This window comes from Haliotis cracherodii, unplaced genomic scaffold (assembly GCF_022045235.1).
Source record: "Haliotis cracherodii isolate W230 unplaced genomic scaffold, xgHalCrac1.p SCAF_22, whole genome shotgun sequence".
NCBI lineage: Eukaryota > Metazoa > Mollusca > Gastropoda > Lepetellida > Haliotidae > Haliotis > Haliotis cracherodii.
The window spans coordinates 6,208,233-6,233,496 of record NW_027266278.1 but is presented as its reverse complement, the minus strand read 5'-3'; the positions used below and the strand labels follow the sequence as shown (position 1 = coordinate 6,233,496).

Genomic DNA, 25,264 nt, shown 5'->3' with positions numbered 1-25,264 from the left:
GATATCATACATATGTTAATCTTTTATTCTTTCTCCAATCGACAGTGGCGGCGATGACGTTAACGATAATGACGACGACAACGACGAAGCCGATGACAAATGTACACAAATCAAGATGTATACCTGCCTTGTCCTGGTCAACCACCCGGATGGGGTTTGATGTGATGACGTCACTGGTCAGATCGGCTCCATTGCTCGCCTTCACAGACACATAGTAAACTGGGGTCATCGTGTCAAGGTCGGTCACGGTCAAGGTCAACTCGTCCATGTATTTGTCTCTGTCAGAACCAAAGTCCTTCCAGTTTAGGATATCAGTTCCGCCTGAAAAATAGTTCAGAATATACAACCAAATATAATTGCACTAATTTGTGTGAGGTGAGGTGAGGTGAGGTGAAATGGAATAACGTCATGTTCAAGATTAGTTCATTTATATAGCAACGTGCATGCACGTGTATGTGCTTGTACTACGCTGATCTTTATGGTCCTAGCCTACCGAGAAACAATGCGACAGTTTTAATGTGGATACTCCATTCAGACACAGTATATTGTATACTGTCTTAGCCAGTTCTCGTTTTATTCCCTTAAATCCGAGCTTCAGGCAGGGAAACCACCAGTACCATCTCTTAACGTATTTTGGTATGAAGCGACCAGGGGATCGAACCACCGACCTTTTACTCTGCGAGCAGTTTATATCAACTACACCACAGAGTTTCTTTAAGAATATTAGAATTTGGTTCTAACATAATTGGTTCTGATGTCTTCAACATCAGTTCTAGAAAAACTAAAAAGGGTAAAAGTCAGGACAACATTGTGTTCCTCATATTTGGGGAATACAAACCTTGAGCGGTTCCAATGGCCACCATGTACGACTTGATGCCACTCTCACTGTCCATGGCAAACCAGGTGGCCTTGATACCGCTAGGGTCGGACTGGGTAACGTAGCCGTCTATAAACTCTTCTACATTGCCGGAGAAAATGCCAACGTAGACCCATTTCATCTGCAACGAATGAGGTTGATGAAAATCCCATGAAATGCTCAATCATACAGTTAAGAAATAGAAGTATTATCTGAACCCCCGTCGGTTACCTCTGAATACCTAACACAAGCCCCATTGGGACCGAGGTCAGAATAAGAACCCAGCTTGTCGTTAGAGCCAGCTGAAGAAGATCACGTGATGTCATAATCCCTGACGGCGTGGTACATCACTCATTATATCGTCAACTTGTTAATCTGGCCTAGTGGCGGTGCTAATTCTGATATATTGCCGACTGTGACGTAAAACGTAAAACTCGTAAAATAAATTCAAATAACTTCAGCAAACTAACACATTTTTTTGAACTTCACGAAAATCTAACTAATTAACATGAATGTTACAAATCCTTGGCCACACTACCGAGAGTTGCGTCCCTTGATAGTGTTGAAATCGGCTTTTGGTTTGTTTGTTTGATGTTTTATTTAGCATTATTCCAGCTTTATGAAGGTGGTCTGTAAATGATCGAATCTAGACCAGACTTTCCGGTGAATGATATCGAGGGCATCGATCCACGCAATTGGGATACGATCACATGCATCAAACAAGTCAGCGAGCCTGACCACCCAATCCCGTTCGTCGCCTCTTTCGACAGGCATGGGTTGCAGAAGAACCATTCTAACCCGGATAGTCACGGGTCATCTGTTTATACGTAGATTATGGTGTTGGTGTAATTGTGATGTATATCAAGTTGAGACCATTTAAATTGGACAAGTACTAAGTAATGGTACTGTCCGAGCAAAACGTCTACACATTTAAGATTGGATACTTTCGTATATGGGTTATATTTCTTACCTGAGGTGGAGTATTATCAACAAGCACACCGTTTGTGTCGTAGATGGCGACGGCCCCGGCTCTGTTGACGGCCCCGACTCTCACACTGTACTGGGCGCCTGGTCGGAGACTCAAGCCAGACTTCATGACACTGGTGCTGCCTGGGTCGTTGGTGATCTCCCAACCTTCTGAGCCTGTTTCAGGGGGAAATATTCACTTCAAGATGCTTCCAAGCATGTATACTACACAACATGTCGCAGCGATAATCATATCTATTCAGGTATACTCTTGACATATTATGGTATTCAATTTTGTGTAAAACGGAAAGATACATAAAATGTATAAAAATACCCCCAAAATTTTAAGTTGTGTGGTATATGATTCTGTATTAGGAATTTTCGCGTTCCAAAACGAGTGAATGAGTTGTATCTTACAGTCACGTTGGGATTAGTGCAACTTGAAACATTAAGAAAGAAGACATGGGTAATATAAATTCCTTGTTGGAATGTGCTTTCCTTAGCTGCGCCAAGATTCGCTGGTCGTAGGTTTGAATACCAGATAGTATGCTCGTCAACACCATACCCATGCTTATGTGTCACATGGGCTGTCTCCAGCATTAAGATTTCGTACCGTGATATTAATACTTGAGAATTGTTCCAGCGGAATCAAGAACTTAGTTATTGGTCTTGGAGACATCATTATGATATTGATGTAAATATTCTGAACTTGTGCCACTCTTTGTTCAGCTGTTGAAGGTATTCCCTAAAAATATTGTATACAGTTATGTAACAAGATCACTTACCCGGGTAGATCTGATGTTTTGACCCATGGTAAAGCTCATACACCTGGTATTTGTAATGGTCCAACCCAGATTCGTCATCTTTAAACTGGAAGTTGGCTTCCACAGTTGTGCTAGATAGCTGCAATTAAATCATGAAAAATGTGTAGTTAATTTAAAATGGGTGGGTTCAGTTCAGTTAAATTTAAGCCCCTTAAAAGCCGCACTATCCCAAGTGGCAGATAACATGAGTTTACAAAAGGACGAAACATTTTGTGCATTCATATCTCTATTCAAATAAAATGAAAATGAGTTTATAGACACGAACACCAACGAAAGAATCCTTCCTGGTGTTTGCGAAAATGAATGTATGTCGAGGTGTCAGTATACAAGCCCGGAAAACACCCAATGCCCCCTTGAGGTTTACGAAGTTCCCCCAATACGAAATATATACTTAAACCAACAAGACATTGTTTAACGATTCTACAGTTTCCCCCATTTGTCAACTGTAAAACGTCTTCCCCTGAACATTACATTTATTCAACCATGAATTTGGAATTTACTCGATTCTGAAGGGTCAATCAGAGGCTATTAAATCAAAATAAACCTCCTCTGATTTAAACAGCTGGTTTGACGGCCGCATCGCCGCGGAAGCTAATATTCATAGAATAGTACTATTTTCAGTCATTGTCGGTAGGCATATTTAAATAATTATATCTACATTTACAGGTTACAAAATGCACAGATGCGGGTATTACAATATTCAAAGGATGTGTGGCAATACATTTCAAGCAGAAAACACGATAGAAATCTACAAAGGGAATGTATTTAAGTTTTGGAGACAATAGAGAGCTTGGAATTTTGGTGCTTTTCTATATACGACTGTGACGTCACATCTTTTGCGTCACAATGCGCGATATGACGTCATAATGTTGACGTGCGATGTAGAGTGAAAGCCTTGCAAAACTTGCTTTGTTTTCTTTAGGGGTGCACACCACATGTTAGCTTACCAAGTTGCCGTGCTTTCAATGCCTGTTCGAGTGAAGTATTACCGTTTAAAAAAACTGCTTGAGTATATACAGCGTCATATTTTGTTCGGTGATTCCGTAATTAAGATCGATAACCCACTCAAAACACTGGACTCAACCCATGCCACTTCACTCAGTATATTTGCTAACACCAAAGAGTCATGGTAGAAAACACAGCATGTTTATCCCCTAATTAGTTACAGCTCATTATTTGTTCAAATCAAAGTCTCAGTTAACTAAAACATTCCTTTTCAAATAGATGTCATGATAGCGATAAATTTGTCTTCAATTTGTTTTTTCATATTCTTCACGGTTTTATTGTTACCGTATTCTGATAAAGCATAATTCATTTACTTTTCAGAACAAATATGATGCTAGACATCTAGCAGATGTGTAAACACGAACTATTCTTAATGGATGATTTAAACATCTTAGTGGATAAACCCATGTTAATGTATGGGATGACGTTCTTGCTGAGGAGAGCTGAGGTAGGGGATACACACATACATGTACTATAAATGCCAATGTGTAGTGTACATAACAGGGGATATAGAAGACAAATTAGTTTTGATGCTGGAAAAGTTGATGCAAATATAACTGATCCTAAACCAGTAATGTGACGAATATTGGATACAAAACAATTTATAATAATCGCAATATCCTTATCATGTGACGAACAGTCAAAACAAAATGTGAGACCATGTGGTTATCAGCCCAATAATAGTGGAGACAGCATATGAAATCCAATGCATGCACTGTGATTAGGGTTACATATTACCCATTTCGATCACTGAATATTTGTTCTGTTCATGTCAATTATAAATCCAGACCATATCATTTGTGTCAAACATATTGAAAGGTAGATATATTTATAACGCCTAGTCATTGGAACAGTAAATGGCTTGCATAAAGCATGATGTTTGATTTTTCATTTTCACGCCACAACCTCACCTGGAACTCTGCATCGTTGTTCTGTTCTCGTCCATCACCTAGGAACACCATCCTGGGCGGAGTGAGATCCACTACAAACCCATCTGTTGTCTGTTCTACAGTCCCTAGGGCGTTGTTGATGGTTTTCAGCTTCGTCTTGACAACGTCCTGATGGTTCAGGTGGAAGTTGTGCCACTCGATCTGGCTGACGTCTTTGCCCAGCGTCTTCCAGTCCTTTACTACCTCAAAGTCTGACGACAACCCTCTGGAATAGATAAACGTACAGTGTGTGTTGAATGTAGGGAACTAAGGAAGGATAAGATATATGGATGAATAACTTCTGTATTAACAGCTGAAACGTCGCTCCTCATTGTAATAAAGAAGTTGTTCATCGATATATCTTATTCTCACTTAGTACTCCAACTTCTAAATGCCTCTCAAAGAAGTCGGTAGGGAACGTTTAAACACAGCAGTGAGATGCCATAACATAATCCCTGTTTCTGAGTATCATACTGTGGTGGGATATTCCAAGAGTTGAATACATGTACATTGTGTTCCAACAATCCTTCGGTCTCTTTTCAAGCTACCTCGTCCAGATTATCGTCTCATAGATATGAAGGAATGCCTTTGTGGTCATATATTAATAGACGTTCCCCAAATATCCCGCTGAAGACTATGTAAGCATAAATATGTTCCTCAAGATATTATTTCATAATATAAATAATAAATAGAGGTTATCACGCGAGTGTGTTTGGGGATGGTAAATATCCTGCATTAGGAAAAAACATTGTATTTAGCGAGCCTTGGCGACAAAACGAAACAAGGTAACAATTCAAACATATTTCGGCCAAATCCAACTATTTTATTTGTGGAGAAGGTTTCAAGCCGCAGAGGTCTACAAGCACAGATATGGCTACTGATCCCGCTTGGCTAGGCCTCGTGCCCTCGCAAAATTGTTTCGAAATTTATATCTCCAAAGTTGCCAAAACTTTTAAAATGCCTTATCTACGTCACAGTTAGACACTGATTTTCAGCATATTAGACTGTTCTTTTGATAATGATAGCAATTATCCCTGTAGGTTATCCACATACCCGATGGTTAATTCTGACTCGATCGCCAAATGACGAGGGCGACGCCATGTTTGTTTATAAACACTGAAAGTAGTCCCTACTTGAACTTTGATATTTGCATCTCTATCCGCATATGACCCCAACGGATATCGTTTTTATCCGTTGGCTTTATCCTGCCGAGAAACCTGCCCATAATATGGTAAATGTTTTTCTTCACTTACGTATACGCTGCATATATGAAATCCTGCTCTTTCAATTTACAACAGTGCCATAATTACGATTAATATTTTTCAGCACTAACATCATACACATTTATAATGGCATTTCATAAGAACATGTTTGAGTCAGTGTAGCATTATATATAGCAAATGTTTCCTCAGTGATTTACTTCCCTCTTACTTTGCTCTGAGTATCTGTACCGCATATTCTCTGATGTCTGACTCGGGGTCACTTTGGTTCCTCCACTGGGTTCCTACTGTGGCAACGTTGGTACTGAACTCAACGTCGTCAAAGCCGTTCCGTATACCGTCAACAGCTTCACCCAGCACCGGGGGAGTCAGGTCCACGATCACTGGAATAGTGACATTATTCCAATGAAATCACAGTGTGTTGGTTTGATGGGGATGGGGTTGGGGAGTGTAGGGGTGGGGTGGGGAGTAATGAAGGCGGGGTGGAGATGAGTATTGGTGAGCATGGGGATGGGGGTGGGGAGTGAAGAGGATAGGGGTGGGGAGTGGTGGTGGTTATGGTCCAAGACCCAAGGTCATAGATGAGTCATACTTTGATGCAGAGCAGAATGCGGTGCTTACTATTTTGGGGATGAAATTAAACTTTACATTCTGTCCATGTATCTGATAATCTCCATTACAGCTCCTACTCAACATTGCTTGCAGATAGACTTTATCCACAAATATATCCACAAGTTTGTAGAATGTCAATTCAACAATATGTGTACGAGGAGAAATGTGTCATACATTATGATCAGATGGTGTTGATGTATCTGTATATTTATTTAGTTTAGTTACCTCAATCTGACATAGTATTACCTCCAGCAGACATTGTATTATCTCCATTTGACACTGCATAACCTCAATCTGATTTTGTATTACCTCTAGAAGACATTGTATTACCTCCATCTGACATTGTATTACCTCCATCTGACATTGTATTACCTCCATCTGACATTGTATTACCTCAAGCAGACATTGCATTACCTCAATCTGACATTGTATTAGCTCCAGCAGACATTGTAATCCCTCCATCTGACATTGTATTACATCCAGCAGACATTGCATAACCTTAATCTGACATTGCAGTACCTCCATCTGACATTGTATTACCTTCATCCGACATTATATTACCTCTAGCAGACATTGTATTACCTCCAGCAGACAACGTATTACTTCTAGCAGACATTGCATAACCTCCATCTGACATTGTATTACCTCCAGTAGACATTGTATTACCTCAGGTGACATTGCAAAACCTTAATCTGACATTGAATTACCTCCATCTTACATTGTATTACCTCCATCTGACATTGTTTTACCTCCATCAGACATTGCCGATACGTTAAGCTGTTTGTGACCAGCGTTGAATGCGGTGATATAGAAGCTGTAGGCCTTGCCGTGTTCGAGCCTCTTGTCAGGGTCAAGCTGGACACAGGTCTCGTGTGTCTTGTGGTCTAGACTGACCGGCTCGGAGATCGTTGTGTTTGTGTCATCAAGAACCGACAACTCGTAGTGGGAAATACCAGACTCGGGATCATAAAACCCAAACCAGTTTGCACAAATCTGGAATAAAAAGATCAGATTATAAAATCAGACCATTATTAAAGGGAAAAAAAGTTTTGGGCATAATGCATTTTGTGCAACTTTATCGGTTACTCGAGGCTGTGTATCAAGTAAAATGGAATATTAACACCTAGCTATCAACTATTTACAAAGAACGTGTTTGTGAAGTAAAAATCTACCTTGTCAGCATCCTTGGTAAAGTTGAGGTCAAGTCTGAAGACGGGTCCATCATAAACAATGCCTGGTTCAGGGGGTGATGTGTCGACTATGATCGCATGGTCGGAAACGCTCACTTTCATCAAATCAACTTAAACACACAATTACTAATAGATTTCTTTATAATGTGATATTTACAAAACGTTTGATGTTGTTTTTATAACAGCACGATAAGAAATTGATCTTCAGCAAACTATCCTACGAATAAAGGATAGTCGTGAGGATCGGGACGTCAGATCTTATATGTTGCATGAACCCCTGCGACGTGGGTCGGAGGAGATATCGCTGACAGCGGAGTTAAACAATAAACAAACAAACTGTTGTTGGTGTCTATACATCGAGATGCTGACAAGTTTTGCAAAAGAAACTTTAACCAACCTCACTGATGGCATATCATCTGTATACAACGTGATGTAATGCAGGTAATGATTTTATTCCACAATGAAACGTCGTTATTCCGGACGGTGCCATTTCTATTGAAATATCAGGATGAATGTGATTATTTTTAATAAAGAGATAAACGTGTGTAACAGCAATATTTATAATGATCAAGTCTTTAAGTTCCTTGATATCATCACAATATAAGATATCATCACAATATAGGGTCTCAACCGTGTATAATGCCTTTGGCTTTAATCCAGACATGAGTTACACCTGGGATCATGATCTGGCGGGTGATATCGCCATCACTGTGTAGGAACCTGTTATTATAACTCAACATTGTTGATGACTCTGACCTTAATGCACCCACGACTTTCACTCGGGATCTGGAACAGGCGGGGACGTCTCCATCACCTTGAAAACACCTTTTATATGACTCACCATTGTTGATCACCCTGACTTTAATCCAGACAGGAGTTCCACCTGGGATCTGGAACTGACGGGTGATGTAGCCTTCACTGTGCGAAGATCTCTGCCAGTCCATGTGATGACAGTCACGTGTGGTCTGTCCCAGACACAAGTCCACTTCTTTGATGTCTGAATCTGGGTCACTGTGAATGGATGAACTAAATTGTAATACTTGTCACTAAATATTTTAAGGGAGGTAATGTTGATGTTCCAATATGAATAGGTTTTATTATTTATTTATTTTATGTAGCAATACAGCATTTGAAACACAACAAATTATTACCTGGCATTATACTGTGCATTGATGAAGAAGGTTTCTTTGTCGTAGGAGATGTTATAGATTTCATGTAGGAGTGGCGGCGAGTTGTCTATTCCAAGGGGCGTGGTGTGGCAGATTGTTGTCCCCAGCAGACCTCCATAGTTAACCTTGTTCAAGGCACGGAGTGTGATGTAGTATTTCCCATCTGAAACAAAACCAAAATCATCTCTGAAGCCATCCCTAATGATCTGAAAAATATCAACCATGTTCAATATTATTGCACTTACAGAGCGATAAGAGCATTGACCATCGCCATCTAGCTACGCCACTTAATCACCTCGTCTTTTAAGCGATTATTGAGGGCTTATTAACTGCGCAACTCATATTAGTATATACATCCATTATTTTTGTAAGGTTGGACGATCTTCTTGTGAGAGGCCAATCCTAAGTTATATTTTAGGTCATTGCGTTGTCATATTTTTAAAAGCCTCACACTTGTGTTTTACCTGGGAGGGGGTCGTGAGGAGCTGGTATTGGGGAAATGAGGCCAGTGTTGGTCCACTCTGATTCGTCAAACAGGTGCCTGTGAGGGTCATGATGAGGGTGGATCAGCTCCTCACAGATTTGTCTCCCCACGGTCCAGGAGTAGCCAAGGATGCCAGTCTCTTTATCCATGATGCCGTCCCAGTTAGCTGAAACAGGGACACGTCTTCATAGCATTTGAAATGTGATGCTTTCGAAATGATATCAAGTGGAAATAGTGTTTAAATGAAATGGTACATGCCACTGAAGCATAATGAAAAACCGTTAAACAAAAAACTGTTCCAACTCAATTTGGTATAACCCATAAAATCTACAGACACAGAAGTGTTTATATATGAGATGATCGTTAGCATTGAACTAGTTTATAAAAAATGTGAAAATATATTAGAAATTATTTATAGTGAATACCAAATTTATTCAAATAAATCAGGCCTCAAAACACTTACACACCTTTTTAAAAAGACAATACATAAAAAATTATGGATAATGAACTAAGAACATAACGATACATGGATATAAGTAGTATTTTCGGGACAAGTTAAAATATTTCAACATAACGGTTTTAGTCGTATTGCCGAAATAAATTTCACATAGTTGAAATTCCTTTTAAAAACTATAATATTTCACCGACCTGATATGTATCTGTTTGCTCTGGTGTACAAGAGATCGGCGAGGGGTGTGTCTCCATTGAAAAGGGTTTTTGACCCAGTGCCATCATGAATTATCCTGAAAATACAACGATTACATTTAGAGGTAATTTCACGTCCCAGGTAAGAACTCAAGTTCACATGACCCACGTACAAAGGTGGCTCCGTGATCTGAGAAATCGGTGATCTTTACATATTCTTCCGGGAAAAGAAAACTGAAATAGGTTCTAAAAGCAACCTTGAACCTATCACCACACCAGGAGATGTTCCAGTTTCCACAGATTGGTTCAAGTTACATGCTTCAGAAGCGGCAGGGGATGTTGATAGGCACGTGCATAAGGTTATATGCCTTGTTCCAGTTTCCACAGATTGGTTCGTTACGTGCTTCGGAAGCGGCAGGGGATGTTGATAGGCACATGCATAAGGTTATATGCCTTGTTCCAGTTTCCACAGACTGGTTCAAGTTACGTGCTTCAGAAGCGGCAGGGGATGTTGATAGGCACGTGCATAAGGTTATATGCCTTGTACCAGTTTTCACTGATTGTTTTAAGTTACGTGCTTCAGAAGCACCAAGAGATGTTGATAGGCATGTGCAAAAGGTTATAAGCCAGTTTCAACTGATTGTTTTAAGTTAAGTACTTCAGAAGTTTTTTTTATAAATATAAGACATGTAGATGAATACAAGGTTAACCTAATTGTTCATTTCACATCATCACAAGAATAGAAACATAAGTTTACTTTTGTTTTCTTCGGGTTTTGTCACAAATTCTGACCAATAAACCCTGTCTTGAATATAGTAACGTTTATGAAAAACTGTCTCTCACCTGTGGTTCTTTATCTGACTGTTAACACCTCGACACCTGACTTCCCAGTCCGGTCTGTCATCTGGAACCACACTCTCACACGAGGTCACCTCCAGGACATCCAGACTCACATTAGCCAGTGGACCTGAAACAGAAATGGTATCGATCGGTTTTTGTCAAAACGCATCACAAAATCTTATTCAGGTGTTAACGTTATTCTTTCAAGTCATCAAGTACAAAAAAATAGCTGAAAGTAGAACAAGAACATCTTTGTATTCAGTGAGCAATGTATTTTCCCAAGTAATTAACTATAAGGAAAACACGACTCATTTAACAATTTCTCGCTCATATAAATCACATGTTCAAACAAGGTGACCTAAGGAGATTGACATTTGTCACGTTTTTGATAGTTTGGTAACCCCATGGTCTATTCTGACAGGCCAGTGACACAATAACATAACATTGCGTTAATGAATCATTATCAAATAGTGATTATACCAGGTGTTCGCGAAAATGAGAGCGTATCCTGCCCACTGATAGCACTCGTCCCAAACACAAGTATTTTCTTCACCTGAAAACTCTGTGGTCAATCCTCACAGATCAAGGATATACAATATACTATCATACAACAGATCAAAGTCAAGGTAACATCTTACCTGGCTCGGGAGGTGTGACATCCACCACAACACCCTTGCTATGGAGGATGGACTCGAACTGAAGGTCGTTGATGAGGTGGATGTTGAAGTAGTACATGACGCCGTGACGTAGAGACAGATCCTTGTAGATGAACTCGTGGGCAAGACCAACTCCAAGTCTCTCAAAGTGAGCATACTGATCAGACTACAAGGATAAACATGATATTTGGTTACTATATATTACATAATACATACATAAAAAACCCGTCACGAACCATTTGTGTTAATTAAATGTAAAATCAATGCAATAATTGCAGAATATTAAAGGAGCTTCAGATTTCCCTTATATTTTATGAATATTTTTTCTGTCCCTCGCCCGGGAAGAGTAAAAACATATTCCACTCGTGACATAAGCTCGTTATGAAATGATGACGAGTTTTGTATCCTGTTTTTATTACCAACGACGTTTGTATTAATTATTTACTAAATATAGCTATGTCTATGTGCACTTATAATGGCTGAAACGTGCCTATGAATACACAATGTGCAAAATGTAAATGGAGAGTCACATACTAGAACACCCCTGCGAGCTAAATAGATATGTTTTGGAAAAATTAAAGCTTAGGGCAATATTTTGTCACTACATAATCGCATTTAGCTTTTGTTGTATACACATATCTTTAATCATTGAAAGAATACGTTTTATACTGAAATGAAGGAACTAATTTGATTTGCCACTGCGACTGCACATTTCTTGGCTGGTACTTTCGTACTGACATGACAGGCTCAAGTCAAGATTGTTTTCATAGATTTTGAAGTGTCATGACAAGAAGCTGTTTAACAGCTTTGAACAGCGAGCAAATTCAAGAAAAGGTAGTAATCGTGGATTTTTATCGCCGGTATTCGTTTTTATCGCCGGACGAATTTCTAATGAGTCAGCGCCAATATTGGCAGCTTGTTGTCATTTGAAAGTGTGGGAGTCGAATGTTTAGTTTAGTAGTCTAGCTCACCCTTCTGGGATCCTTCATAGTTAAATCTCCTCACATCTGCCCATTTATTCTACCCAGCTATGTTGCCATGTAAGGCCAGTGAGTTAACCGAGGTAGAAATCTGCGAAAACCACGCATCAGTACCGTCAGGTTTTGACTTGACTTCAAAACCTGAAGACATGCCCATTTCTCTGTTGTACTCCGATCTAAAGCTCCATAAAAATCGACATCGCATACATGAGTTGTTTATCACATAACAATGCATAATATAAGCTCACAATGAAAATTTTATGGTCGTGTCCTTCAATGCCCTCTAATAGTTCACAATGTCCTTTAGGGCCGTAGTCGTAGTTGACGCTCATACACTTGGTCTCCGGGAACTTCATACATTCCTTCACACAGGACCCGGCATGATTCATACTGAAGAACTCGGCAAACACCGGACCAATCAGTCGGCCGTCCTTCAGACCCGTGAAATGTTTCAGCGCTTCGTGGCCAAAATTATCAGATGAAGCTGTAAGGAGTAACAACAATCGCCTTTCACATATCCAGCCTGCTAAATACGATCATATATAATTTGGAGATTTCAACCTTCGGGAAATGACATATTATTTACTGCGTATAACAAGACAGTATGCGCAACAAGTATCCGTATTGAATGAACTGTTCACCATGGCCTGGTTGTTGTAGCAATGCAATACAATGATCTACGGATTCTTGATTGGCAATGACAAAGCTTCAATGTGTATCACTTAGGCTTTAACTACAGTAACATAGATGGTGTCACTTGTTCGAAAAGTGGGTGAGTGAGTGAGTATGGTTGTACGCCGCTTTTAGCAATATTACAGCAATATCACGGCGGGGGGCACCGGAAATGGGCTTCACACATTGTACCCATGTGGGGAATCGAACCCGGGTCTTCGGCGTGACGAGCGAACGCTTTAACCACTAGGCTACCCCACCGCACCTTTTCGTAAAGTAAAATAGTTTATTAGTATTGCAAAAGTTGAATAACAATCTTGATTACTATTCACTAACCCTTGTTTCAACATTTATTGTCTTCCAAATATTTTGTTGATCTATGTTAATTGATAACATTTCATATCCCTTTACTTATGATTTTGATTATTAAGTCATCCACAATTAGTTTGTAGGCCTTGGTTTTTGTTTTGGTTCTTGGAATATACAAAGTCAATCAGTTTTTCATGGTATTAGTTATATTTTCCTTACGGTCATAGTGTGCATTGGTCCTGTCCTGGAGATTGACAGAGTTGTAGGCTATGACTTCATCTCCATAGATTCCCCTTCCCAGTCCAACACCCACGGAAGATTTAACCAGATCTGAATCTTCATACACCACCACATTTCCTCTCAGCTCAGCTGGGTTACTGGTTGAACTAAAGTCAGATGTCAGTCTGCCACCAGGAGGCGTGACGTCATAGGTTGGGATGCTGCAAGTCACGGTGGATCTCGCGCCAGCACTGTTCTCACCATACACCGTGAAAAAGATGGGGACGCCATAGCCATTCTTGGAAAATCGCTACAACATGGATATGTATATATACTGAGAGGATCCCTTCAAAATGAAGTATTGAAATATCTTTATTGTAATTACAGGTGAGGTAAGATCAAATGGGTTTTAACATTGCATTACAAACATATCCACTTTTTTATCGACGAGCATTTACGTGTCTGTGTGTCTACTTGTAATAGTCTGGACTTATGCCAGAATTATAGTGCTAGACAACTCAGATACCATCCCGCACTTAAACATGAATACCACTCTCACATATAGACAATATGCTACCTACGAGTCTCCCCTTAATGCCGATACTTGGGGAAGTAATATCGCGTAATGTCTTTTGGTATGACGTGGCGACGGGACCGAACCACCAACCTTCTGCTCTCCGGGCAGGCGCTCTGTACCCTGGACCACGGAGGCGGTCCATCAACATACAGATGATATCAACATACAGATACTTGAAGGTAAGTCTGTTTTGCACCTTTGACAAATATCATGCTTTCCGCTCTGCTCAAGATAAATACGAAAGTCCATGTTGAATATTTATTTATATGAAGGAATGGCATTAACTTCTAATAATGATAATATATTATCATCGTATTCAAAGTGTTTTGTTTTTGACATCTTACTATATTATTTTTGTAGTACGAGTCAGCATGGTAAGGACAGACTTAAGGCAATGAAATCAACTACCTCAGTGAACGAGGGAGTGGGAGTGTTGTCCTAAAGGCTGATTCTATTCAAGCGAACACGAAGGCTGATTCACTTCAGACCAGCACTAAGGAGGAGGGCAGTGTTGTCCCAAAAACTTATTCACTCTAGGCAAACACAATAGTGAAGGGCAGTGTTATCTCAAAGGCTGATTTACTTCAGGGCCAACACAAGGGGGTAGGACAGTGTTGTCCGAAATGAGGATTCAAGTCAGATCAACACAAGGGGGAAGGGTATTATTGTCCAAAAGGTTCAAGCTTGATGCTCATCAGAAAGAAACACTGAATAAATCTGGAAATCATACCGACATTCACTGACCATGAAGGACATAATATATATTCCAAGCCATTTTAAAACAGGCTATGATGACGTTTCCTGCATACCTGAGTGATAATTGTAGATGGTCCACCAAGACTGACTCTTCTGAGCACATCACTGAGTCCAGGTTTGGTCCCGGCATCCACAAAGATCTGGACCTGACTCCGGTCATCCTGGGCAGCTATGGCTATCTCTACAGCCGGCTCTGTGTAGTCTCTATCGGGGAGTTGTCCCACTAAGCAGCTCCGTGATGTGGACACTGCCCTCTTCTTTCGTCCAGAACCTCCCTGATGGACACAGATAATAAATACATTGCTTTGTCCCTTTGACAAGTGACATGTCACATTTAGTAAATTCACCTGAATGTCAAGCATACAATTTCTGGACTGACTAACTGGGACTTTTGGTGGAGTAATCTTGTTTCAAAAGCTTACTTGTAAAGCACCTAAGCAATTGAGAAATGCAAACGCCCAACGCTATCGATAGCATCTGAAATTTATACTTTAATACTATTCTACAACGTACAGTATTGTCCACATAGTTGAGGAACTGTGGTGGAGACGTGTCCTCCTCCTTCTTGCCTGTATTTATCAGTCTCTTCCTTATCACAGGAGTCGCATATCGCCAGATGACAGCCTTGTACAATATCTTCTTAATCTTGACTAACAAGAGGTTGACCTCCAGGGTGACTAGACCTCGCAGGGTCATCTCGAGAGGGACCAGTTCTATATCCATGGTCAAACTAGAAAATGTTGCAAAAGAGGAACATGATTCCTTGAGTAATTTTTTACTTTTTTGAGAACAAAATTGAGAACACATTGGTGCCATTTTAATGTTGCAATAGTTTTACATTAGTATTATGAGTCTCATTGCAATAATATTGTAATTGTACAAGGTACTCATTTACTTACACAATGCTCATTTTACCTGGCGTCCTTATTCTACATGGTGCCAAAGTCTAACATGTCTAGACTTAGGAGGATTATCGTCATGCGCATAGGCGATGCTACGATACAAATATCAATATAATAAAAAATAAATTAAAATAATAAAAACGAAAACAATAACGATAACATTTCAATGTGGAGCAGGACCAAAGCCCTTGAAATGCTCTGAAGTTAAGCTGGCAAACACGAAAAATGTAAATATAATCTTTTCTCAAACATTACTGAGCTTTTTAAACACACTACTAATATCACACTCGTTAATTAGGATGGTGACCTAGGCTGTCTAGATGAATTTAAAAAAGAATATATAGTGGGACAGACAGGTATTTGGTATTATATGAGTTAGTTGAGTATACTCACCTTAAATCAAGTGGAAACTTATAGAACCCTATCTCAGCCCTGGATGGGAAAGCAATATTCATGAGGTAGCCGTCAAATCTCAGTTTGCCATACAGTATAAATCCAATGCCAAGCTCTCCGTAGACATGGGCACTTCCATAGGGCACGACTTGACCAAACACCGTCATGCCAAGGATCTTAGCTCCTGCAACTATTCCCATTCCATAAGTGGCTCCAGCTCCGAAATCTGAAATTGCAGTGGCTTAATACAGTGATTCAGTGGCTTTATACAGTTATTAAATGGCTTAATACAGTGATTCAGTGGTTTAATACAGTGATTCAGTGACTTAATACAGTGATTTAGTAGCTGAATATAGTGATTCAGTGGCTTAATACAGTGATTCAGTGGTTTACATGCATAAAGAGGAGTTTCAGTTTCAAGGACCGCCTCCATGGTCTAGTGGATGGAGCGTTTGCTCGGAGAGTGGAAGGTCGGGTGTTCGATCCTCGGTCGCATAAAAAAAAAATACATTAAAATATGGTACTTGTTGGCACCCTGCTTTGCATTATGGGATAAAACAGAGACTGGTTGGCTCGGAGTCAGTGTACTGTGTCTGAGTGGGTAGTTGTAAACAGAAGACATGAAAAAGAAGATTTTCATGCTGAGCGAAGTTCAAAACAATATGAAAGAGGAAACCCAAAGTGACAATGTAAGTAGATATATGCATAAGTATAGTGAAGATCAGGGATCATAATCAAAGCGAATATGACATTAAATCAGTGGGACGCAATGGTCCATGTCAAGTTTCGCTCCTTAGACTATTAACTTTGACCACCTAGTTGTATTTAAACCTTTGGGAAAGTATTGAGTGAGTGAACAAACGAGTGAACTTCAAGCAGTTTTCCAGTCATGTCATGGTGGGTCAGTCATGAGTTTCACACAATGTACCCATGCGATGCTTTAACCCTAAGGCGACTACTCCATCGCCCCTTGAAAGAAAGAAACTGTACTCAATGTGACGTGTGACAGTGGCAACACTCTTAATCTGGATGTAGAAACATAAGATAAACATTCCATGTCATGCAGAATCAGTTTTATTTCAATTCATTAGCATGATTGTAGCATAACTCAACACTCACCAAAGTTCATGGGGACAAGTCCCCCAATCAGGAACTTATACTTGTAGCGGAAGAAGTTGATGCTTTGTCTAGGTATGCTGAAGTCTCCTTGAAGGGTAATGTCAAATGAGCTGAATGCGTTGGCCCCATCGCCATTGATGACGGCATTGATGATTTCGGAATACTGAAATTCAGATTGCTGATTATACGGGGAGAGCTGGCTTAAGGCAGAGAATATCATTTACTTTACAACAGACACTAGTATTTTGATGATACATGCTGGTCTTACTTTTAGCACATGCAGTACACGTCTACATCTAAATAATTCCTGTATCTGTATCAAGATAAATGTCCCCGTCATTGCTGATATAAGAAGGGTTTCCAAGCACTGTTCAATGATAGTTCTTCCAGAACTTGACTTTAACCAAAATTAACTTGACCTTTGATAGACATAGCATCAACATGGTACATGCAAGTATGACGTTTCCTGTTTGTGGAGAGGAAAGTTTGCCTTAGAAACTGACACTGATAAAACGATATGTTATGCCAAGGAAAGGGAAAGGTGTTGAATGTCATATTAATTATCGAAACATCACGTCCACTGCCCAAGAGAACAACCTAGCAGTGCAGAGGCATTAACATTGTCAGTACACTCAAAACACACGTCTGTCGTGATATAGTGAATGTCCCTTACCAGGGCAAGAGCCAGATCTCTCAGTTGTCTCATCAGACGAAGAGCAAGTTCGGGGTCGATGTTCTTGGCATCAAACAATGCGATCATCTCCCCGATGCTCATGTCGGCCAGTTTAGCACCGAGCAGCTGCAGTCCTTTCCCAGTCAGACCTTTCCCCACAGTGTACGCCTGATCCCCGCGACCCAGGATGTCGGTGACCTGACCCAGGACCTTCATGATCTTTTTGCCTGGGAACACCAGTTACAGTACTAAAACGTGACTGAAATAAGAGGCTCTTAACAAGGAATTTAACCAACAATTGCCCTCCCAAGTTGTACGAATCAGGCAATTAGATCCGGATAGTGTGTGAGTCCCAGTGAGTGCAGTTACCGCTGCATTTAGCAATATTCAAGACATGTCACTCAGGGTACAGACATAATGGATTTCACCAGTTTGACGAGTTCTTCGGCTTATTGTTTCAATGAGCGTCATACGACTCTTGTTCAAGAGTTATTTGATGGTTTGGGTTACAACATTCAAGACCGTTGTCAAGACATTTGCAAATTTGACTGACATCTGTGACTAAAATTATGTTCGATGCACTTCCCTAGTTTGAACTTCCATATGTTCCGGGGGTTTTGTAAGGGAATAATTGACATGCATTTGCATGTGTTTGTGACGGGTGCCACAGGTGGAGCAGGGTATGCTCACCTTTTCGCGAACTCCTGGTTTCATCATATTTGATAGTGATTCATTAACACGTGATTATGAGACAGTCGGAATCGTACGATAGACACTGCTACCTATGGGCGACGAGTGATTATGGAATGGCGTCTTTGACTTTTTAACCACTTGGCTACCATATTGTGCAGGGTGCAAACAAAATCATTCCAAGGTACCCAGAGACATTCTAATAGTAGTTGCAATGGACAATACCAACTCGAAATATGTGGACTGGCTTTTAGTAATTAGGCATTACATTGCGATCGAATCAGAGCAGGCAAACACACAAAATGTCGATGAAGCAATGCAAGTTCACACCTACAAAGAGAGGTGAATTATAGTTTATATTACATGCTAAGTTCTAAGAACACTTTCAAGGACAGAGTACTACTAATGCTTCTCTACGTGCAGGTAAATAATACTGCCAAAGAAAATAGTAACTGCAATTAAGATACCAAATGGACATAGCAGAAGATGTATAAGAAACTAACCACAACAAGACAAACAAGATGCATATCTTCGTATATTAAATCAAAAGGTGATATGTCTAAACAACCGTTAACTAATCAATTCTATGCACATTTCGTGACAAGACAAACTACCCACCTCCTTCCATGCCCAGCACGACGTTTCCACCGCCGACCTCCCCTGAATACAGAATGGTGCCTGGGTTGGCTAAACCCATCTTCTTGATGGCACTCTTAGTGTTGGTTGCTGTGCCATCTTCATCCGTGCGTGATATTTTCAGTGAGCTGTCTCTTTTCTGGAAGGTAGAGAAATATATATGTGGTATTGAAAAGGTACAATATATTTGTTATTAAATAAACTTCTTTCTGTACATCATTGCAATATATAAAAACATAGACAATTGGTGTAATAGTAAAATTTGAGAGTTATTTAACATATCTATAAACTTAAGAACGTTGGTAACATAGTAATAGTCTTTAAGATACTTATGTCTTGTCACAGAATAAACTGGACAAATGAGAAGAAAGTGATACTCGTCTTCAATGCTATTTAAGTTACGCTCGTACATAGCTTGTAGATTTTGTCTTCTCTTTTAATAAAGGTATATCAATAAAATAAAATGATTGTTCTATGAAATCAGAACCAAGCTTGACCAATATGAAATTCTTTACATTTAAATCAGATAAGTAATGTTGTAAGTACTTCAAAGTATTGAATTTCTGAAATTTGAAAAAAATAATCTAATTCATAGAAGGATTTTTTAAGTTATTTTGCAGATTTTAAAGTATAGAAACCCATTCGTGATGAGTACAAAGTTATGTCGGCGTATAGAACTCCTACGGATTAATATATTGATCACCAAACCTCAACTTCAGCGCCATTCCCGTGATCCACCAGCAGATGAAACACTATACGTCACTTTCGGGCTATCAGTTTTCGAATTTTTGCTACACCATGTTTCTTACAAATGTTTCTGATACAGCCTCCTGTATAGAAGGTCATTTATGTCTGTTATCAAACGGATAACAATCCTTATATGTTAACGAGAGTATTTTTGATTCTTCCTAAAGATTCATAAAGAAATGATAAAAATCAGTATCATACTGCTTCAGCCTTCAGTCTATCAAACAGATCCTTGATTTCTTCATTCTTGAAATTCTGTTTCATCGCTTCATTGAGGATCCGCTTGGCATCGCCTGTTGGTATTCTGAATAAGGAGAAGGCCATAGAAGAAGTCTTGTTAAAACCTAGACATCCGTTAGTTAGTTCTATCTCTACCATGAGTGACACCGGATGAATTTTCTATAGAACGTATATTTTGTCTTAAATTCGTATCTCAACATGTTGGATGTTTCATGCTAATTCAAGACGTTGGTAGCAAAGGATTTGTTTTCAGGAAAATAATTATGTTGTACACATGAGCTATATTTCCTTTCCCACTTATTTTCAGAACATGTTTGTCACGCGCGTTTTTGTATGTCAAGAGTTTCAGCCACGTTTTGTAAATTTCAAAATCTGCATTTGTATGTTTATCACACGCTAACAATCCCTTCCATTAAACGTCTTTCTTGGAAGATGAGCTGGAAAGAGTCTTTATTCATCTTCAAGCAATTCTAATACAGGAAACTACGGTTATAACGAACTCAGAGGAACTACTAACTTTAGTTCGTTATAACCATAGTTCGTTGTAAGCATATATACAGTATAACTACAGCAAATAGTCGGGACCAAAAAAGTAAGTTCGTTATATCCGTCAGTTCGTTATAAGCGTGTTCGTTATAACCGTAGTTTACTGTAGTTTGAAGCATTGTACTGTTGTGGAACTCAAAAGCGCATATATACACACGCATATGTATACAAGGGACATCAGCACAATACTTGAACTACTGAAAATGCTAATAGATAATGAAAAATGTGAAAATAGTCAACAGGGCTATGAAATACAGCTCAGGTGTATAAGATAGTTATTTTTTTGTAAAACCCACATACTTTCCAACTAACGTATACAAGCAATGGAGAAAAAGGAAATGGTACGTGTCCTCAGTAAAGGGATTATGCAACACTCACAAATCTAAAGGGCTTCTTCTTTTCCTTCTTCGTCCAACAGGCGAACATGAAGATGGAATCTGGAATGTCTTTTCATCCAGGAGTTTGTAGTAGTAGCAGTTGTTGGTGAGGTCGTGCCCGTTCATAGCACAGACCTTCACGTGGAAGGACACCTCATATAAGGATGGCGTTTTGCTGATCATGTAGCTCAAGGTGATGGCGTTGCCAACTGGCTCAGTGTGGTTTTTGTCTAGCAGAACAATAATAAATACATCATGACAATTGACAGCCTGGTCACATACCAGTGTTTGCCATTATTGAACATATTAACAACGAAAATCCTCACATACGAGTAAGATATTGGACAAATACTAGAGGAACCAACCCAGAACCTTCACCCCTGCAGCTTCTGTATTACTTACTTGGCAAAGTATGTCATGCATGCTAAATCCTTCTACATCAAATGTCAACGGTCATAATAGGGGGACATAGTAGGTTCAGGTGCTGTAATTCACTGTGCGACTGATGGGCGTGCATGGAACCTCTGACCATTTGTTCGAAACCCGATTCGCTCTGATTATGTTTATAGGTTTGTCTGTGCCATACACATGCTTGTGGGTTTCACATACGCGGCGAACTTCTGAGAGATTTTCTCCCACATTAAGCTGACACGCCTTGATATAACTGAAATCTGGTGTTGAACCATAGTAACTCATTCACTGCCATAATACCATCAAGAAACATCGTCCAAAATTCGACTTAAAATGACTGAAATAGAAATGAATCTAAAATTTGCTCAGTATGTTTTCATAATCGAAAGAGAGACATTCATGAATGTGAAATTTCATCCTCACAACTCTAGATATGATTTCACTAAAGGTGTTGAAAATGTGAAAGTTCATGGTCAAAGACAATGAAAACACCAAGATAAAGATCAAATGGATTGTTTTAATTATGGTATGTAATTTCAATTATTTTCTTTTGAATTTAACGTTCTAAATTCATAAAGAAGAACATCTCAATGAATTTCTTGTCTTTGCGTATTCCTGCCCCAGTTTCCCTCTCCACTCACCATAGTCCACAGCCTGAAGATTCTTCGTCCACTCTTTGTTCTCTATATGGTACACAAGTTGGTCTTTACAGTGGTCAACCTCGATGCCAGCAGTGATGGTGTAGATGCCGAGGTACTTGAGGTCGACGTCCACACAACACGTAATTCCCATGCAGTTGTCAGTCAGTCGGCAGGTGCTCGAGATGGCAGCAGGGAGAGATGCCGGACAAGCTTGGATCATAAATAGAAACCATGGCTAATGTAAACTCCATTGTACGATTCCGGCTATACCAGAATAATGCGTTTAGGTACAATCAAATAATATAACCATTGTTTACATGAACTCTTAATTTATTACGAACATGCGCATGTTTGTTCATTTCATATTCTACGTTGTGTGATCATGTATTAGAAACATAAAAATAAAAGAATTAATATACATACCGGAAGTTTGCAGAGCACATTTTTCAGATTTCCAAAAATCAAAGGAGACACCTGCAATGTAAATAGTAAAACATTTACTCTTGCGTATCTACATTATATTATCAAACGACAGACAAAGACACCCATCTACCATTGCTGTCAAAGAAGAACATCAATGTTCGTTATAAATAAGGTAAGAAATATTAGATATGCTGGGTAAAGAATTTGTGTAGAGAACTATATATCGCTCGTTTGATCATGTTTCCTTATGGCCAGGGTATCATTCTTCCACAGACAAAAGCATATCATTTGACAACCACTTGCTATATATTTAATCATAATTCTAAGATGATATTAAAAAATTGGTGTATTCTGTTTGGTCCGCCAGCGATGCTGAATCTAATTTAGACCATGATTTCGCTAAAACAATATTTATTTAAAAGACCTTTTTTCACAAATACGACTGGAAGGTGATTTTCAGTACTGTCTTAACTTGCTATTTGATGCAAGTATGGATATATATTTTTTATAGACAATCCGACGAACTCACTCACACGCACGCACGCACGCACGCACGCACGCACGCACGCACGCACGCACGCTATGTGTTGCAAATACTAAAGGGATAACCTTCCAAACTGTGATACTTTGTCATTGAATGTCTAACCCAACTGAGTGGGTAGCTATATGTCACTACCAAGACCCACCCAAGTTACCTATGCAACTTTGGTGCATACATTTCAAAGTTCTAAACAACATTATTTGTTCAGAGTTGGTCAGATACATTATGAAGTTATGTGGTATCCAGATTCCGTACGGGGGCACCATAAACAAGATCGCACTTACTCTTTAGATTCCACCTGGCATCAAGGTCGCAGACAAGCTGTGGAACTTCGGTTCCCTTCATAATAGGCGTGGAGAAGAGGCAGAAATCCTTCTCCAAGCACACCTCAATGTCAAGATCAAGGATCAGAACCTTGTCTCTCTTCTTCAAACCAAATCTATGTTAATGAAAATGATAAACTTTTTGATCGTATGGTAGATGTTGAAACTTTTATTTACACCCAAACGCATTTCAACTTTTTCCACTTATTACACCATATAAGTACATTACTGAGGCTAATATTACCAGCACTCCTAAAAAGTAACTTACTTGATCTGGAAGACATCGGCGATGTCCAGCATCATTGATGTACCTGGAGATGAACCATCAGATGATGAGACTCAGATAATAACTCGGGTAATGACAAGCTTACGGAAACAATATTAAGTCACGTCTGTTTTCTAATGTAAGTACATAGAATGGCATTATATTCTTGAAAAACAGTATCTGGATCAGCCTCATATCACAAAGGAGATTTGTTTTCTTGAGATTGGAGTGGGTTAAATAAACCTCGCTACTACTTTTGACATTTATCCGCATCAAATACAGAGCAGTATCTTAGCCGACAACAGGCCACGTACCAGCATCAAGGTCAATATCATCCCCTAACATTCCTATGGTGGTAGTTTTGTTCTCGATGGCAGCATAAATGACGTAATCGCACATATCGACGTTCAGGACGGCGTTGAAGGACATCTCCAGAAAGGGGACGTGGAAACAGCAGTTTATCTTGGTGCACGTGTCCGCTAGGTGGCAGTACAGATCTGTTGGAAGCTTGGGCAGCTTGCCAATACTCTTGGGGCATTCTGAAGCACAACGTGTAATTCATTCCCTTGTTGGTAATATTCTGTATATGAAAATATCATGTTTTTCGTTCTTATTCAGAGAGGTACATTCGACTGGAAACTTCTGGTCGTCAATGTATTGAGGGCCGTTGATTCAATCATCTAAACCCATGTTACAAGATTATCTGCACGCAGAACTGTGAAATTGTCTGAGAGTGAGTGAGTGAGTGTGTGAGTGAGTATTGTTTAAAGCGCTGAGTTTAGCAATATTCCGGCAGTATCAAGGCGGGGGCACCAAAAATGGGCTTCACACATTGTACTCAAATAGGGATTCGAACCCGAGTCTTTTGCGTGACGAGCTAACACTTTAATCATTAGGTTGCCCCATCGAAACGAAATTGATTCGTGTTTGGAAAATTAAACTTTTCCTACCATTCCTCAAGCCGTCAACACTGGGGCTGTATGGTGGTCTAGACACATCACATCTCTGGTCCAGCAGGTACTCGGAGATGCCGAACTTGTCCAGTAGCATCCTGGCAGCTGCCTGGGAGAGGGACTTCAGGTTGATGTCAAGGTCAAGGTCACGCAGCCAATCAGAAACTGAGAAATCTACAACGATAGAAAACCATGAAAGACCAATTTTCAACGAACATAACTTTCATAACTTTTCCATAACGTGAATCTTATCGCTACAAACCTCATACATGCAAAACGGAACATGAAAAATACAATTTACAAAATTTGGAAACAATGTTTAAGCAACAATACAGTTCCTCAAAATTAGGTAAAAGAAGAATAAAAATGACAAAAAATGGAGTTACACGGTGACAAACAGTAGACACATTTAAAGTTTAAAGTTAGATCTTCTGTTCAGCAGACTGATCAGGAACACCTTGTCAGTGAATGTAAA

General features: G+C 39.6%; 1 protein-coding gene across 1 annotated transcript in view; it reads right to left on the bottom strand.

Moving 5' to 3' along the window:
* The window catches only part of LOC139471455 (uncharacterized), a 141,452-nt gene that overhangs the window by 40,882 nt on the left and 75,306 nt on the right, over window positions 1-25,264 (bottom strand). The window contains 30 exon segments of the mRNA XM_071253816.1: window positions 124-321; window positions 839-998; window positions 1,827-1,999; window positions 2,608-2,725; window positions 4,563-4,806; window positions 6,012-6,183; window positions 7,162-7,405; window positions 7,585-7,712; window positions 8,444-8,613; window positions 8,754-8,934; window positions 9,236-9,421; window positions 9,904-9,998; window positions 10,744-10,867; window positions 11,379-11,562; window positions 12,625-12,860; window positions 13,577-13,886; window positions 14,963-15,184; window positions 15,423-15,639; window positions 16,205-16,430; window positions 17,324-17,486; window positions 17,997-18,223; window positions 19,305-19,461; window positions 20,271-20,373; window positions 21,234-21,462; window positions 22,285-22,494; window positions 22,708-22,758; window positions 23,533-23,687; window positions 23,840-23,882; window positions 24,151-24,375; window positions 24,787-24,963. Of these exon segments, the coding sequence (XP_071109917.1) occupies window positions 124-321; window positions 839-998; window positions 1,827-1,999; window positions 2,608-2,725; window positions 4,563-4,806; window positions 6,012-6,183; window positions 7,162-7,405; window positions 7,585-7,712; window positions 8,444-8,613; window positions 8,754-8,934; window positions 9,236-9,421; window positions 9,904-9,998; window positions 10,744-10,867; window positions 11,379-11,562; window positions 12,625-12,860; window positions 13,577-13,886; window positions 14,963-15,184; window positions 15,423-15,639; window positions 16,205-16,430; window positions 17,324-17,486; window positions 17,997-18,223; window positions 19,305-19,461; window positions 20,271-20,373; window positions 21,234-21,462; window positions 22,285-22,494; window positions 22,708-22,758; window positions 23,533-23,687; window positions 23,840-23,882; window positions 24,151-24,375; window positions 24,787-24,963 (5,328 nt within the window).